This window comes from Leptinotarsa decemlineata, unplaced genomic scaffold, assembly GCF_025532065.1.
Source record: "Leptinotarsa decemlineata unplaced genomic scaffold, Ldec_3_MD MMD2_P_RNA_scaffold_9, whole genome shotgun sequence".
Taxonomy (NCBI): Eukaryota; Metazoa; Arthropoda; class Insecta; order Coleoptera; family Chrysomelidae; genus Leptinotarsa; species Leptinotarsa decemlineata.
The window spans coordinates 1,661,197-1,680,450 of record NW_027412536.1 but is presented as its reverse complement, the minus strand read 5'-3'; the positions used below and the strand labels follow the sequence as shown (position 1 = coordinate 1,680,450).

At 34.0% G+C, this 19,254-nt stretch overlaps 1 protein-coding gene across 2 annotated transcripts in view; it reads left to right on the top strand.

Moving 5' to 3' along the window:
* Window positions 1-19,254, top strand: part of osy (ABC transporter oskyddad) — a 96,228-nt gene that overhangs the window by 36,027 nt on the left and 40,947 nt on the right. Inside the window, exons 1-4 of one of the 2 annotated variants that reach the window (XM_023159020.2) lie at window positions 280-410; window positions 5,516-5,719; window positions 8,240-8,399; window positions 14,212-14,568. In XM_023159020.2, coding sequence (XP_023014788.1) covers window positions 5,538-5,719; window positions 8,240-8,399; window positions 14,212-14,568 — 699 coding nt within the window. In that variant the 5' untranslated portion in view covers window positions 280-410; window positions 5,516-5,537. Of the gene's footprint in view, window positions 1-279; window positions 411-5,515; window positions 5,720-8,239; window positions 8,400-14,211; window positions 14,569-19,254 lie in introns of those variants that run through there. The other variant, XM_023159003.2, reaches the window with a different exon arrangement.

Below are 19,254 nucleotides of genomic sequence, written 5' to 3'. Positions count from 1 at the left end.
AACCGATATGTTAATCGTCGATAACTCTTAATGATATTTGATGAACTATTGGTGTGGGTTTTAATGTTTCGTGGACCTCGTCACTATGACATTAGCTATAATTATGTATCATTAACGAATATAATTCAAGAAGTTCCCTCTAAATTAGAACTTAATGACCATATTAGATTAATTTTCCACTTAGAAAAAATTCAACAATGTGGCAAAATAACCTTGTACTTTAGTTTTGTTTATTTCTATATACAGATACTCGTATAAATAATTAACTTGTACTTGAAAGAAAAAAATTGTTGACGTTTCTTGGTGGACGTGTCACTAGCTGAGTATTTCAGTATTTGTTTGATTTTGTGGTTATCTCTATGGTTTGGTATTGGGCGTTAATTCCAAAAGATATCAAAAAGTCAGGGAAGGTAAGAACATGCGAACATTCGAAATGTGATATTATCATTAAAGTGCTTCACTTATAATATATAAACACAGTGCGGACGTAGATAGTCCCAATTCACTTTTGAACGGGACAAAATATTATGGTCGGACAAAATTTAAGAAAAAAAGTGACGTATTAAGTACTTTTTTTGAGGAAGATAATAGTGTTGCATCTCTCGTCACCGAGAGGGCGCTACAAACTCATTTTCAAATAGAAAGGGGCCTTGTGATAACTCGTTTTTTTTAGGTATTTCAATTTTCTTTTCAACAATTTTCAATTTTGGTGAATGGGATCAGCCGTTCCCGAGTAATTACCAGTTTTATATTCATTTTAAGCATCTGTAAATGAACGATTGATATCATTCTTTCAAGAAAAAAAATTCAAACCCACCCCAGCTTATTTTGTTTATAATGTACACCATTCACTTCCTGACCATACTCAAGTTTGCTTACAATTTAATTTCTTACATTATGTAAAGATTCTGAGGTAATTCCGATAGGAGCACCTCTTATTCAAAGAGAGGTTGTCTAATGTATACTTTAGATTTCGCGAATCACCACAAATAATTTATGGGTATCATACCAGGTGATCTTGCGGGCCATTCTAAAGGATCATGTTTGCTTCTCTACTGATTTGGATAATTATCATTTATAGCCAATTTCGAACCGGCCTGTCATCTTTATAATAAAGAAACCTAATATCAGTTGAAACCGCATTTGGGTTTGTCAATTATCCAGATCGGTAGATGCTTTATGGGGATGCGTGACATCTAACGTGTACGATACAGAAACAGCAACTATTCAGAACTAGTGGATAGAAAATATGTGTTTTTGCAATGAAATTACACCAGAAACATTTCAAAATATAGAAAGTGGATTTGAAAACATACTTCATTATCGTCAGGGGGTGAATGATAAACATTTTAAATATTCATTTGAATAAACTGGAGTTAATTTCGAACATATTTTTTCTTGATATCATGATATTTATCGTTTGTTTGCAGATTCCCAAAATTAATATAACATATTATATATGATATGACGATATTATTCATGCAAAGTCGAGCCCTAAGTGATACCTCTGCGTAACCGGGGAACTTTCATCGAAAAAGCTGCCTAATCCTTTTCTAATATAACAAAATAATTCACCACTAATTGCCTATCTTTTAAAGATCTATAGAAAAAATCTGCGATGGCATATGTTTTTTCAAGGATGACATGCGTTAAAAAAAAGGTTGCAGTTGCTTTGTTTTTTTACGTAGAAAGTCACATTGAAAGTTATGGTCGCAATTTTGTTTTGTCTATAGGTAGGTACCGGTATCATATGGAAAAAACACATTTTTTCCAAAGCTATATTGTGAATATAGAGCTAACGGCGTGAAGCAGGTGATAAGCAACTTGGTTTCCAGAATTGTAATTATCAAAATCTTTTTCTATTATTACTGACAACCATTAGTAGTAAATAGGTTGAACCGGATATAAAAATCGGCAGTTCTTTTTATGAAAACATTGTTCAATGTTTTTCAAGCTTGCACCTAATTTCTAAGACTGGTAAATCCAAGACAACTTTTTTGGACGTGGTTTATGAATATTTGAGTGTTTTTGACCAAATTTGACTGTATTTCCTGTTTAAAGCTTGATATAAATGGTCTTTTGGAATCTGTTTGTGAATTTCAAAGTAAAAAAAGATTTTTATATACAGTTAATGTCAAGTAGTTCGCTGGACTTCCCAGATTCTCTTTCATTTTGTTCCGTTGGAGATGAACTATGTATTTTTTCATTATCTTAGTATCTCCAGTACTATGTTCTTAATTGAACTCTATGAATATAAAATAAAAATAGTAATCAATGAAGACGAATAAATATTAAATGATTTTTAGACTGGGTGTTTAAACGCGCGTCGAGACGATTATTACAGTTCTGGTGTATAGAAAAATTGTTACTATTTCCCACCAGATCTTTCAATTATTTCTCCAATACTTATACAAGGAAAACAAATTTTCTTTAACATGACGAGGAACATTTCTGGAAATGTTTCATTCAACCCTCCACTGCAACCTACGTTCATTGTGACTCGTTTGAACACGATCAAATAAATCCGGTTTCGTAACGAAATCTATTACTTTATTTGGTGAGTGATCCGTCAGGTTACCTCGCAAGAGTATGACTCTGCTAAAAACTAAAAAACTGATTTGATCCTCAGACGGGTCATGCACAGACTATGTATACTGCTACCATAGAGCCAAAATTTCCTTGTTGAGAATAATCTCCAGGTTGATACGTCATGCTACATTTTCCTGATTCTAGTTAGAACCTGATCGATGGTCGGTTTGTGTCTACCTTGGTCAGATAGGTAAGCAACACAAATGTATGGTTTGAGAAGCAGGTCTTGGTGGCTTGACCATTCTTTAAAATCGACAACTGCATTAACAGAAATTTGAAAAGCTGTCCTGGAATGCCATCGGAAAACGTCAAAAGATAAATAGATGAGTACTATTCATTTCCACTTTGATTTCAACTCAAGAGCCACCAGTAGACAGCTGTTTCAGCCTGTTTTGCTTCATCAATATCGGGCAGGTAGTCCCCGATCGAAGACAAAATGTGAAGAACCAAGAAGAGGATTTGATAAAAATAATCACGTTAACGTTAGTGAGACAAAAGTGGAATCACCTATTGGTGTGACACCTGAGTTTGCCAAATTTCTATGTCGGTGTTGGTTGGTGGTACCACCAACCCTGACATAAACTAGAGCTAACTAAAATCTCATAACGCAGAGAAAAAACTTGACCAGTAAATCAACGTTGCATTTTAAATTAGAGAAATCGATGATTACCGACAAATATGGGCCTCACCTTCAGCCGAGATTCAAGTATTGTATAACATCAATTGAGATGAGTTTGAATTGAGTTTGCAATAAAGAGATCAGTAAGTAAAACAGTCAACCTATTTTCATAAATCCTACACTAATCCCTAAGCTAGAGTATTTTTTGCACAAAAATTTTATTAAAAATTTACTCTACGTGTTATTTTGTATGCAAAGACCTTTACACAACCACCTATACCAACATTCATTTCGTTTTCTATGGTAAAAATAGCAAAATTTGTTAATTTAAGATGGTTGCCGACACTTTCGCTGCATTCGACTCCACCTCGTTCGCCGCCTCTCTTTTGCACGCTAAACTACCCTTTAGCTTGGCACGTACGTAACATTGCGTGCGCGATTTCGAATATCTTATTATTTATTTAACATTTTCCGAAATAATAAATTAGAGCTTCCTGCCGCCCCCTTTCATAAGCCGCCTGGGGCCGTGGGCCCCACAGCCCCCCTCACGAAACGCCAAACACCACTGACGACAGCTAAACCAATTTATAACATTTATGAATAATCTCGATAGAAATATACAGTTCACATTCAAAACGGAGATATAGAAACAGATTAATTTCATAGGACTATTACACATGATTAGGATAAATTCGAGTTTAATGTATATAGAAATCCGAGCTATACAGACATTACAATCCTAAGTGATTCATTTCATCACGACAGTCATAAATTAGTTGCCTGCAATTCAATGTTGCGCTACCTTCATCTGCTGATAATCTAGATAGGGAAATTTGATCGCCGCGGCGTCGACACAATCCAGAAGTTAATTAGAAAACAAAGTCTTAAATTAACTTACAGATTAATATCTCCCAGATCAAACAACCAGAAATCAAGAAATTTATAACTCTAACATATTTTGGTAAAAAAAAAAAACAGAGAAAATTGCAGGTTTATTAAAAAAAAAGTGGAAGTGGTATTCAGACCACATGCCAGGTTATCTGAATTCCTTTCAATGCCGAAGATAAAGTGGACAAGATGGAGAAATCTGGAGTTTATAAGTTCAAGTGTCCGGAGTGTGATAGTGTTTATGTGGGACAGTGTGATCGAGATTTTTCAAAACGGTATGCTGAACATGAAAGGTCCTGCAGAATAGGTAAAAATGATTCGACGTTTTCAAACTATTCCTTGGCATGCAACCACAAGTTCCCGAATCTAAACGATACAGAAATTTTGCACTATGCAAGCAAGGGCTGGAAACTCAATTATTTGGAATCCTTGGAAATTCATAATCATAAGCATCGCGAATGTAACGTGCTAAATGATCAAATTGATTTAGATCAGTCACCAGTTTTCAAATTAGCGTATCGACATTGTCACACAGGTAAACAAATTTCAGCTACTCAATTGAGTTTAGGACCTCTATTATTACCTAAAGTAGATATATAAGGGCTATTATTATGATTTATTTTCAGTTTATTGTAATTGTTTGAAACTGTCCTTATGGGAAGAAACTGTAGTAACATTAGTTACAAATAAAAGTAGTGAAAAACAGAAAGGTTTATTTCTCATTTTTCATGATGATCTACCATCACATATTATAACGGCCATTTCCATTAATTTATATTTGAAAAACTTCAAAACCTGACTTTGTACACCTACCAAACTAAGATATTTGTTTAAAGTGGTTTACAATCTTTCATGGTGAATTTCATCAGTTCGGACTCCCATTGTCTGATCGAAATCTATGAAAAAACAAATGAAATTAGAATAAAATAACAATTCTATTCAGCATTAAAACCCGAAATTAAAATACAATAAAACGAATAATATAATCATGATGAAAAATAAAAATGGCAACAGAGAAAAACAAATAAAAAAGAACAAAAATGAAAATAGGCAGAAACATTAAAGAAAAGAAATTGAAGAAAAAATTAAAAAAATAGATTTCAAACCTACGTTTTGATTATTAGTATCCACACTATTTTCACCCCTTCAGAAGGCTTCAAAAACTAGAACGGTTGTTTTTTACCAAGCCAGTTAATGAACGTATCATATTGAAAGAAGGTAGGTTTCTAAAGTCGTTAAACGGAAAAATAATAATTCAACATTTTTTTCTCAGTATACTTTGTGGATGTCAATAGCTTCACACTATTTTGCTCGTAACAGACCGCATACGTCGCACTTTGAGAAACTCTGCCAAAAATGAACGAAAAACATCTATTAATCATATAGTTCTCATCTAATCTTTCATAATGTTTGTTACAGAAAATTTACTACCCACTTCAAAATGACGGAGGGTCCGAGCGACCTCGAGCTGCGTAGGAGACAATTCAAAGGCCAAATGTCAACAGTACACACCCGAAGACAACAGGCTGTGTGTGTGAGGAGGGCTTACAAAAGATATGGAACGAAAAACAATCCCTGTGTTATTTTGGATGGTTTGAACATGACCGTACCAAAGGGATGTATGTAAGTGAAAAACTAGTATTGTGATATAAAATAAATAGCTAGTAATGAAAATTTTAGAAAAATAAGCAACGGTTATTTGAAAAAAAAAAGAAAATGTGTAGGAACACAAAATTAGTATAAATATAATATTATTTCGAAGGTTGGAAAATCGTCGAAAGGTAGGCTTCATTTCGTGTTTCCTTCTCATGTCCGCTCCAACTCATATTTTTAGTTTTCACTTTAACCTTTCAAGTTTTTGAGCGTATTCAACTTCCAAATGAGTGAAAAAATTGGTCTTTTTATTCATTTGATTTAAATTTCCTATATTTAGCAGATTCGTAGAAAGCAAGCCAGTATATTGAAACTGAGAAAAGTTGATAATAAAAATATGGGTACTGATCTGTTTGAGTGAAAAACTGACGTGATGTGATGAAATAACCGAAACAATCAATAAGAAATGAGTAATGGATTTTTTTCTGTTATCAAAAGTAAAAAGTGAAATACTGAATGAAAAAGAAGAATATTGTTTCTGTCGACATATAAGGTAAAAAAACGAAACCAATACTCAATTATACAGATACTGAAGTTTCAGTTGTTGAAAAGTGTTTTTCAAAAGTGATATCCGTTCGAGGAACGGAATTATCACGCAATCAACACCAAAGGATATTATATTAATCGACACAATTACAAGACTAAAGGATGAATTGTACAGAATATTCCGTCAGGAATGATACAATCATCGGTGAGGTCAACTTTCAGGAAAGATGGACATGTTTAATCCGCGATATACATGATTTTCTCGGCCAAAAATTGAGTCAAGCGAGTACAATAAACAACACATAATACATACAAGGTATCCTGCCTGGACATACTGAAAAGTCTGCATGGATAGAACATGCCCAGAATAACGAAGAAATGTGCTCAAGAACAGCCAATTTCTGACAGGTTGTACAGAGGAACTGCCATACCTATTCCGTCAGCATGAAAACAATTTTATGAGAGCAGGAAACAGACGAAAATTAAAATCTAGGTACCTGTATGTTTTTGGTCATTTACCCCGTTGTTCTGGCTAGGCAATGTTAATAACTATCCGAGCTACCTAGCTATCATGGGTGGTCGTAGTCATTATCCATGTAACTTCAACGAGATAAACTCTCGACAGAATTATCTGGTCAAGGACCTCACGACCTTTCGACTGTGAGTCGAGCGCACTACCATTCTACCAATTCACCGCTATCTGATCTCATTAATACTGAAGTTGTACCATCGAAAGGCTCATTAGCAAGGTTCTGTCCAGATACTAGCCAACAGTGCATAAGCACTGATCAGATAAATGTGAATATAATCTCAAGGAGTAGATAATTCGGTCTCAGCACAGCCGGCTACACTAAGTAGCCGTAATGAATTAAGTGACAACACAACATGTCCTTGAAGGTAGGGGTCCTCCACTGTTAAATGAAGAGCAAGCAAATTGCGTGTATTTTTCAGTTAATTTAATTGTTCTGAAGGCAAATTATTAAAGAAAAGTAAAAGAAATAATGTGCTGCCTGGAACGTTTCCGAAAGCCAGCTAACTAAGAAATGAATAGTATAACCGAAACCTCTGGTATAGAATAAATCCAAAGCTCTCGAATCTGCAATTACAAAGTTCTTCATTTCTGGTGATGAAAGAAATGTATTCATAAATCATTAGCACCGCGAATTCTGGTTTCTTTCTATAATCGTTCCTTTACTTAAAAAATTGAAAAAGTAATGGAACAGTTATTTGGTAGTGGTTTCGCATATGTTTCAAGGTATGAACAAAATTATAAGGAAAAAATATAGATTTTTTCATTCTTCAATGGATTCTGCAACTTCTTCAAATTTGACAATTTTCTGAACATACTTTGATTGAATCTGCAATTATCAGTTAAAATACACAAAATTTTTGAACTCCGTCGATAACATTCATAAGTAACAGGTTCGTTACTAGTATATCATTACCATATACTAGCTTCCAATTTCCGTTTCTGCGGGTTTTACAAACTGTGGAGCTCTTATCAAGGCATTTTGAATGGTTATTCATCTGGCAAAACTAATGACATCCCTAATGAAGTTATACACACCACCAAACTAGAAGACGAAATCCATTATTTTTTTAGATTTTGTAGACACCCAATAAAAAACTGTAACATACTTGTCCTCATAGGTGTACTTTGATTCACATCCAGTAATCAGTAACACAACGGCCACTGAACTCTCAAATTTTCTTACACTCAAAATTATTGCCGCTTTTGGAGAACTTCAACAACACTTTCACTATCAACTAAAACATATGGTAAAACAATACTTTCAAATATTGTTCAAACTCATATACTCAATCACAAAGCATAGGATCATTGACACTGTTGCCGTTTCACTCTCACCACGGCTAGTTACTGAAGTCGGCTAAGGTCTAATAAAGATGTCATACTCGCAAACTTCATAAATAGTGAGGAATATTTTATATTATATTCTTGAATATTATTTGAATCTTGGACTGAAATGTTATGTTTTATTACAGATATGGGCTACTTGGTGCAAGTGGATGTGGCAAAACTACGTTGCTCAATTGTATAGTGGGAAGAAAAAGGCTCAACGCTGGTGAGTTATGGGTTCTTGGAGGAACACCGGGATCAAAAGGCAGCGGAGTTCCTGGACCAAGAGTTGGTTACATGCCACAGGTAATTAAATCAAAAAAAATTTCAATGGGATTGTTATACAACCGACTCTACCTGCATACCAGTTCCGGAAACTCTAGAACAATACAGCCGAGGCCTTGGTGTTCTCTTTCTTATCAAGTGAACCACCAGTTTTCAAGATTTCCTCATAGAAATATGTGCCATTTTCCAAAATTTTAATACAACTCAAAAGAAATACTTTGAGGTGTCATTCGATTCGTAAGTTCACGAAGAGTAAATTACGATTTGAACCAAGTATATATACATAGTTTAAAGTAATGAACGATTCAGTTCAGAAAAAAGAGATTTTCGGTTCTTTCCAATTATCTCAAAAACTAAGGAAAATATGCAAAATTTGAAACGATATTCTTAGGGCAAAAAAGTTCTGGAACCGTAGCACCAGTATATATAATTTTAATTGACCCGTGGAAATACGGATAAAAACGAATGTTTCAGATCGTATACGCGAAGCTTAATTGAAACGCTTCAACAAAAATAATTTTAACCGATTGAATATGAATATCAAGGAATAAAAATGTGTGTATTTGCTAGATAATTGAATGAAAGACCATCCGCCAGCAAAAAAATGTATCGAAATTTTTCTCTCAATTATTCTTTTGTCAATTATTGATTGTTTCCGTGTTCAAGTTTAATGTACAAACTATAATATGTTTCAAAATTGTAATATGGATTGTTTTTCCAGTTTTGGAACTATTCTTCAAATACTTCGGAATGGACATTTGCTGGACAATTAAAAAAAAAGACCAATAAAGAAGTTTAAAAATGAAAATCTAAATAAAGAACAATATTTCTTTAAAATATCACGATTGTTGTATTTTTATCATAGCTGGAAACTACAGAAATATTATTTTTGAAATTTTTCATTTATTATTATTTAAAAAATTTGTATAAACGAATGCATTGTTATGAAAAATTAAATTTTGTTGTGATGTATAAAATGGAATTTGTTAATTACCTCTTCAATTTTGCGAGAAAATATCAATAATAGAGAACTATTTTTCAATAATTTTAATGTTCATATAAAATAAACAAATAAATATTTCAAAAATCACTTTCAGAATAGCAGTAAAAATAACGGTATTTGTCAAATAGTTCCTCAACATTTTTTGCCAAAAATTATTAGTTAATTTACGAATGTGTTTTAATAAAATAACAAAAATTTTTCAGAGAACAATTTTTATCTAAAAATCATTGTTTTCGTCAATAATTGAAATCCAAAAATTTATTCAATTATTCATTTCACCATTGATAATAACCTTCATTGCACACTGAGAATGAAAATCAAAAAATCAAATCCGTATAACTTTAAGTGATACGAAAACAAAACCATCGAGACAACAATTTTTTTCAATAGTCGGTTATGTTCTCCGTTTTTCAACAATTTTGAGTGTTCATAGAAAAATTAATATATATATATATATATATATATATATATATATATATATATATATACAGTGTGTCCAAGATAAGGATCCTAAGCATGGGAATCTCAGTACCTGTTGGAGATACAGCTCAGGTTAAATTAGGAAAAAGTTGTGTTCTTTAAAGCTTATTTACATGCCGTTTAGAAACTTGAAGAATTTTCATGGCCTGCTGAGATATTTGGGAAAAACGAGAATTTGACAATATCAATTTTATTTTTTTCTGACTTTATTTGAAAAGATATCAAAAAACGAATAACACTTTTTCATTGGCACTTTTAAGGTACTACACGATGGTATTTTTAGATTTCATATCCGACGTTTCGTTTTCAAGAAACCATCATCAACTTTATTTTTTTATATGACTCGAAACAAAAGTACACCCTGTATCTGATTCCATTTTTTATTACGAATTCAACGATGTATCACATGCCATTGTTTTTTTCTAGTTTAAAGGAAAATTACATTTTTTCTATTTAAAAAAAAATCTTTAAGTAGGCGTTGCAAACAAATGCTTTGACGTAAATACCTGTCACCGAGCCTGTCAAATATTATTTAATTAGACGATAAAATAGTAATTGTCGTTGTTGTTAGCCTGTTTGTCGAGTTGTTGTTTTTAGAGTTATTGTTACTGTTGTCGTTATTATTGTTTATTGTTGAATAGATAATATTGTGTTATTATCGTCGAATATGCCGGGTGAGCATTATAGCCATGAAGAAAAGTTTGACATGCTAACGTGCTACATTTTGTGCCACAAAAATACTGTAAATACAGCAGCAATGTATCTTAATACATATCCAGAAAGAAAGCAGCCATGTAAGTCCATTTTCTTAGAGCTGGTTCCGAATTTAAAAGAATATGGTTCATTTAAAAAGCCTGTTTTATCTCGAAAAAAGGAATCTTCAGAAGAAGCCCAAAATAATGTTTTACAAGCAGTTGTTGAGAACCCTGAAATATCAACTAGGCAAATCGAAAATAATGTAGGAGTAGCCAAATCCACAGCTCAATTTATTTTGCGTAAAAATAGATATCACCCCTATAAATTTAGGATTTGCCAAGGACTTAAACCAGGGGATTTCGAACGGCGCCGAAATTTTTGCGAATGGTATACACGCGCGTGTGAAGAAGATTATAATTTCCCTTCAAAAATAATATGGTCCGACGAAAGTATGGTCACTAATAATGGTATCTTCAACCGCCGCAATACGCATTACTGGGCTCAGCAAAATCCGCGTGTTGAGAAAATATCAAGACATCAATGACGTTTTGGGTTCAATATGTGGTGTGCAATTTTAGGAACTAAAATACTAGGTCCGTTTTTTTACTATAATTCTTTGACCGCCGAACGATACCATCATTTATTGCAAAACTATGTAGAAGACTGTTTAGATAATTTACCTCTGGCACAGGTCAATAGCTGTTGGTTTCAACAAGACGGTTCTCCTGCACATAATTCTAGACAAGTTCGAGAGTATCTTTCGCAGCGATTTCCTGGAAGGTGGATTGGAACCTTTAGTGAAGTGTCTTGGCCAGCGCGATCCCCTGACTTAACTCCTCTGGACTTCTTCATATGGGGTTTTGTTAAAAACCGGGTTTACCAACATTCTTTTGAAACTGAACAGCAGTTACAAGAATGTGTAACTGTCGCATTTAATAGTATTACACCAGAGATGTTACGTGATGTTTTAAGTTCTACAGTTAGAAGATCATACTTATGTTTGGAAAATAACGGAAACCTGTTTGAACACCTCCTTTGAATTTAATAAAAAATGCGTCAATTTCTTTGTTGTTTTCATTACTCTAAAAAAATTATTATTAACCTACTTAAAAATACATTTTAAAAATAGAAAAAATGCAATTTTCCTTTAAACTAAAAAGAAAACAATGGCATGTGTTACATCGTTGAATTTGTAATAAAAAATGGAATCAGATACAGGGTGTACTTTTTTTTCGGGCTATTTAAAAAAATGAAGTTGATGATGGTTTTTTGAAAACGAAACGTCGGATATAAAAACTAAAAATACCATCGTGTAGTACTTTGAAAGTGCCAATGAAAAAGTGTTATTCGTTTTTTGATATCTTTTCAAATAAAGTCAGAAAAAAATAAAATTGATATTGTCAAATTCTCGTTTTTCCCAAATATCTCAGCAGGCCATGAAAATTCTTCAAGTTTCTAAACGGCATGTAAATAAGCTTTAAAGAACACAACTTTTTCCTAATTTAACCTAAGCTGTATCTCCAACAGGTACTGAGATTCCCATGCTTAGGATCCTTATCTTGGACACACTGTATATATATTGTGTGTGTGTGTGTGTAAAATCGAGAAAGGTTAATGCAGTCAAGCTGTTGGAAAATAATTCCATGAAAATCAAAAGATAAATGAATAAGTACCATTCTGATCATTCCCATATTGATTTCAGTTTGAGAGCCACCGGTATACAGCTGTTTCAGCCTATTGGGCATCATCAGTACCGGGCAGGCGATCCTCGATTGAGGACAGTTGTCGGTTGATTGGTCAAACCACCAACACTGACATGAAAACTTGGAAAGTTGACTTGGGTGTTACACCAATAGGTGGTTCCACTTATGTCTCACTTGCGTTCACGCGGTTATTTTTATATTCGACAGGTGTCAATGCAGGATTTTTTCAGAAGTTATTCCTGCATATGCAATTGGTCATACGACTGCCGGAATCGATTTTCAATTATTGGAACACACTTGCAGACCGTTTCCGTCTGTTTGGTCACTTGTCAGTGCAAGGTAGTGTCTATCATCAACATGAAGTCGATGATTTCCTATAATTGAAAATCGAATTTGTCATCGCCACATCTGCCCATGAACGAAGTAACCAATCGCATGTCTGAATTAATTAAAGAAACAAAAGAGAATATTTCGACCTCCTACGCTTCAGTAGAAAGGCGTAATTTAAATCTGTTCAAAATCTGTTTAACAAGCTGTCGCACCCCTACGAACGACAATCCTCAGAAGTCGAAACTTGTGCGAGCTAAGGATTAACAAGGTCTCGCCTTTTAACGTGTGATTCCTAACACGGGTTGGACGATAGCAAGTGAAAATCGATCGTCCAGCCTGGGGCTTGAACCACCGACGAGCAACGCGGTCAATTCGAGTGAGTGAACAAAGCACCCACGTCGAACCGATTGGCTACCGTCTGTCCGTCCGTTTGGATACTTCTGAAACTATCACAGGTTATTTGAAATATTGATACATTTGTTATTAATTTTCCTGTTTTATATTTTTTACATGAATATTTCCGTGATAAACAATTAATCAGTCTTATGACACACCTCTTTAAACCAATCTATCCTGATTATTTTTATGTCTGTACTTAGAACGTTTTTGATGTCATATACTGTGCTGACACAACTTAGCTCATAAATAGTTCCGTAATAGAATCCCATCAACTTCATCTCCTGGAGTCACATTTATTCAAATATTTCGGAAAGCATGTAGATTTAAAGATTGTCACTACTTATATTTTGGAAATGAAAAAGTGATGTCAAGAACATCCCAGACACTTTTCGGAAAATTCACTCTGTTAACTACCACCTAGAACTTCAATCAGTTTTTTTTTCTCCTATTGTCAGATGATACTAAAATTTGAAAACGATGTATTTATGATCCGAAATCAGACAAAGCTGTGTCGATGTGTAGTAGATTTTATCAGTGGTACTAGGCCAGGTCATGTATGAAACGTTTGAATTCTAGTTATTAGTTTTGTAGTGGAAACTGCAGGAATGAAGAGAGCGACTTCCCATTTGGTGGTGGATATCTGTTAGACGTTGAAAGTGTTAATATTCCTTTTACTGGTTCCTGACCTATATTTTGTACTAGAGTGACATTATCTGTTGTCAGTGTCAATACACAAAAAACACATTTCAATAATTCTCATGTATAAGTCAAATATTTTCTTTATTTTCAGTTCTATTCTCATTAACAACTTTTAAATTTGACATACGGTATGTTTCTATTTCTTCCTAAAGTTCTTAAGCTGATGACGAAATAAATAGTCGTAATTTTTCCAAAATTCACTTCCAACTCCACTAAATGATAGTGTATTGTTGACACGCGCAACATGGACAACTGAGTAAAAGTGTGATATAAAGTAATAAACAATACAGACTCGTGGATATTAGCTATACTATTTGAATTGCCAATTTTCACGAGCGAGTAGTTCGGTATTACATTATATCTGAATTCAACCACCAATGAAAAGTTCACATGTATCAGATATTTTTAATATTTTCATTATCCTTTATTATTCTTTCGTTCACAGAGCCAGAGCTTTATCATTTTAATACTTTCTCTACAGCTACAACAAAATAGTTAATACACCGCATCCCTTTATTTTCAGGAAATAGCTCTCTATGGTGAATTTACCATCAGGGAAACACTGAAATACTTTGGATGGATATCTAACATGACCACCAACGAAGTAGAAGCAAAAGTTGACTTTTTCATCAATTTTCTCATGTTGCCTGATGCTGATAGACAAGTAAAAAATCTCAGTGGTGGACAACAGAGGAGAGTTTCTCTAGCTGCTACACTATTGCATGAACCAGAGCTTCTCATTTTAGACGAACCAACTGTTGGAGTCGATCCTCTTCTAAGAACGAACATCTGGAATCACCTTGTAGAAATAACAAAGCACGGAAGAACTACTGTGATCATTACCACACATTACATCGATGAAACTAGACAGGCTCACTTGGTAAGAATCTCAAATATAGACACATCCATTAGTGAAAACCGTATAGAAATCCGTTCGGTAGTTTTTGAGTGTATCGCGTTCAGATAGACGAACATGACGAAGTATATGGATGTGATGTAGTGTTATTTGTAAAATATCTTTCACACACTTACTGTTACTACTGATAACTCTTTGTAGTTAACAATAATCCCAGATCTTTTATATTTTCAATGTTTGTTCCATGACAATTTTTTATTATTGTAGAAACCCAAAAATTTTTCACGAAAAGATTACTGAACTTATTGTTTTCAATATTAAAAGTAGTAGTACTTGAGGTTATTCGATCATTGCCAGCTTAAAGTAAACGTCAACGAATTCTGGTGTATAATACATTTGGATGAATAATGATAGTTAAACTTATTCAGAAATTCTGAAACGTAACAATACTTGGAAACACTGAGTAATTTTCGAAACATCTAGCAGTAGGCCAGAAACATGTTACCTACCAAGAATGTGTTGGAAGTAACGAATAATCATTCTGGTGGAGAAGATGAATTTGAAGGTATAAGCCTGTATAGTTTTCCATAATTATCTGAAATATTGCGAAGTTCATTCCAGTCATTTGCAGTGAAAGCAAGCGATTAGGAAAGCAGACTAGTTGAATTAGAGTGAATGATGTAAATAAATAATCAGAAGGGTAAATTATTCAAGATTTTGCAGGGGTACTATAACTTTTTTTTCAACAGACGTCAAACTCAAAAACAAAGTCATTGGTTTGCCAATTATTTTGTTCTGGTATGAAAATTTTATTCGGCATTGAATATTTGACAAGGGAAGCCAAAATTGTTTTTTGACTTACAAGCACAATAATTACGTTCTTCAATTTAAGGAAATTGCCGTTGAGGAGTCTCAACTGCGGTTGCTTGAAAGGTGCAGCTGGCCGTTGGCAAAAACAAATTTGAAAGGAATCATTTACTGGAACTATGTAGAAAAAAAGTTTCCGAGTTTGGAGGCCTTTTGAAAGAAATTCAGATTACAACTCCCAAACTTGGGTACTCAAATTCTTGGTTGTAATATCATCATCCTATATTCATTTCTAAAGCTGAGTATTCAATTGAAGTAAAAACAAATACAATTTCTCATCTCGTAAATCTTCATTTAATTTGACATAATAATATATGATGTTGTGTAGCAATCCTGTGATTGATATCTGATTCAATTCCATAACTAATATTTGGAATACAAAGTGAAAAGAGAAAAGTGTTTTCCATTTAATTCAGTGTTCATATAAAAGTCATGTGTATATGAAAGAAACTGTTTTTAGAAAGCTTTTTCTTCCAGTTTGTTTCTGAAAGTTACTTCTTTGTACGATCTACACATCTCTGAATAGAGTTACCTCTTTTTAAAATTGATTGCTTTTGCTTGATTTTCCCATTTGTTGTATCAAGATGAAGAAATAGAGAGGCAAAACCTTTCTTTCCGAATTTTTCCTATTACTGATACAAAAGCTTGAGGGATCAAATATTCTGCTGACTGACGTATTCGATGAGAAACATAAACCTATAGAATTGTGAATGAGGATGTTGGTCGCTGATAAATAAGCACCCTGGAAATTGGTGTAGTAGATATCTACGACACCAAGAAAGTTTTCACTACGCTTTGGTAGATTAAACTAAAAATTAGCCTCAGTCAACAAAATACAACATGACATAATAATATGACAGATAATAACAACTATTATTTCTAGAGAAAGTATAGATGCTGGATGGAATAAATATATATGATTTCCATCATATTTTTCCTCACTTCCTAAGAACGATCGTAGTCATCCGAATAATTTATAGGTCATCTGTTTTTTGATTTAGATATGTCCGGAATATATCCCAACATATGGTGTTATTGGCTTTGAATTGATTTGTTCACTAGATATATCATCTGCAGGGTTTCGTATGTTCAAACAAACTTCAGTATCTAACGTATTCAAAAAACACTTTATTGTGGGATTTTCACTAAACGATTTTACAAAAACGCAACACGTGTTTCCCCACAGAATGGCTTCTTCGGGCGTGTCTTTACTTTACGGCCGAAAAAGTCATTGTATGGCGAAACATGTGTTGCGTTTTTATAAAATAAAGTATTTTTTGAATACGTTGGTTATGGATTTTTATAAAGTATCGGCAAATTCTATCATATATCTTCAATATCATTTTTATTTGACTAAGACTCTTGATTTACGCCGATTGGAGTAGAATGATAATTCGAGCCAGTTGGTTCCAGATATCCCCCTACACCACGTGGTGCTAAATGTTTGTTCGAAACAGTTGTTTCCCTGCCGTCGGCTAATTCAACATACAAATATTCGGGATTTGATTCAAGTAATTAGACTTCTTCCACGAAGGGTTCATATGGGTTAGTTCGGGCTTTTCGTGAAGACAGTCTCAGGAGTTGTTAGTCAAGAAGGCATTGATTTTCCATTAGCAGAATTTTTGTTATGTAAAAAAATCCGTTCATGTGGTGTAGCATTTGTAGAAGTGCAGAGAGATCATATGGAACGTAGTTCTCTGGAATGAAGAGCTAACTCAATTGTTTTCCAAATAATTCCTTTCTTTCGTTCACACTGGACATTGCCTGGAGGATCATATGCATTAGTTCGATTTGTGGCAATGCCTTTCGAGGACATAAATGAAGAACCACTGAAGAACCACGATCAGGATGGATATAACTATCTAATCCAGATAGTGAGAAAAGCATCGACAGTTGTTTGATAACAGTTGCTGCGGATAATTCAGAACTGGAAAAAGCAAATAGAAATCTTGAATATTCTTCTACTACTGTCAACTGGTAACGATTTTTTGATGTAGGCGGTAATGGAGCTTTAAAATAAAACTGATTTTTGGTCGGTAATTGGTAAATTTCTTCCGAAATATTTCCATTTTCTTCAACGATGGCATAGGCTTCTTTTTCTACAGTTGAATACCGTTTCTCACTTTCGGAAAGTGTTCTCGAATAGAATGCAACAGGTCTTCCATTGTGTGTAAGTGAAGCAGCTATTACAAAATCTGAAGCATTTGTTTCAACTGTGAATGGGAAGTTTTCTTCAATGGACTTCCATGGATTTCGCGATATCTGCTTTCAGGTGTTCTGAAGTTTCTAGAACTGATGAATTGATCGAATATTGTTTAACTTGAATGAGTAACTATATTATTTCAGAATATTTTGGAATCCATTTCGCATAATAGGAAAACATCACAATGAATTGTCAAAGATAAAGCTGTTCTATGGGTGATGGTAAATCTAGAAGAGACGTAAGACAGTCACAGTTGGGCCTTATTCTTCCATTTTTTATTGTGTATCATAGATCAATTGATACCTGAGAAAATTTTGATATGGATTCATTGATGGTGAGATTGTATTTCTTCTCTACATCCTTATGATTGTATCTATTGCCCGCTGTAAGCAAGAAACTGTACTGGTAACTCCAAATGGAACTCTCAAAAACTGAAATGAATTTCCACATGCTTCAAAAGCAACAGAGTTTTTCATTTTCAGAAATTGATATTTGATGATAAGCACTGTGAAAATCAATAGTACTGTAGACTATATTTCGCAACCTATATTTAGAAGTGGGTATACATGAATCTCCGTAAATTTACTTATATTCTGAGCATAATTGATTACCATACGCTTCTTGTAATTGACATTTGTTGTAATAAGAACGTGTGCCCATCAAGGGATTTACTTTTCTCACTAATTCCCTTTAATTTCCAATTCGATGAATTTTTCATCATTTGAATATCTGCGATATTTTACAACAATGGACATGCAATTCGGAGAGAGATTTTCGAAAAGAGTAACCGGTAGGACTGACACCTGTGTTGAACTGCAAATTTAGAAAGGAATCCTTAGTCCACCGAAATTAACTTTAGTTGCAGAGTGATTTTCGGGAATATCACGATCTGTACATATCTGTACGAAGATTATACAAAATCAATAATTTGTGTTGTGGAATTGGCCGCGGTGGTAGTGCGTCCGACTCACGATCGGAAGGTCGGTGTTCGATTCCCGCCTCGACCAGATATTTTTCTCGAAAGAATTTATCTGGTTGAAGCTGGAATGATTCTGCAACCATGTTAGGAATCACACGTTAAAAGGTAAGACCTCGTTAGTCCTTAGCTCGCACAAGTTTCTCAACTTCTGAGAGTTGTCGTTCGTATGGGGGCGGCAGCTGATTAACGGAAAAACAGATTTTAAACAGATTTTTAAACATGTTTGTATAGATGATTTCTCACTTCAAGATCCACTATAGAAATTTCTTCCACTTGTGACACATGGTTTGAAGATCTTCATATTAGAAGATATTTTTTGCATGTTATAACAAGAAACAATGGAATGAAACTAGAAGTTCTTCAGGTATCAATGAACCTTGTAGCGTTAATTCTATTGATAGTGATTAGTACGGTGGCTTTACTGAGGCATCCCGGTAAAGTGGCTGATAATAAGCAACCAACTGTTTCTGCACTATTGTTCTACTTTCCGTTCGCCTACTATAGCACAAACTTCAGCGAAATGTCCATTCTTCGAACAGTTATTACATTTTGCTCCTGAAGCTGGATGTTGGTTCCTTGCGTGTCTTTGCTTGCCACACAAGAAGCATTTATTTGATTAGAATTTACGAGAAGCGGCATTTACGGCAATATCAGAATAACT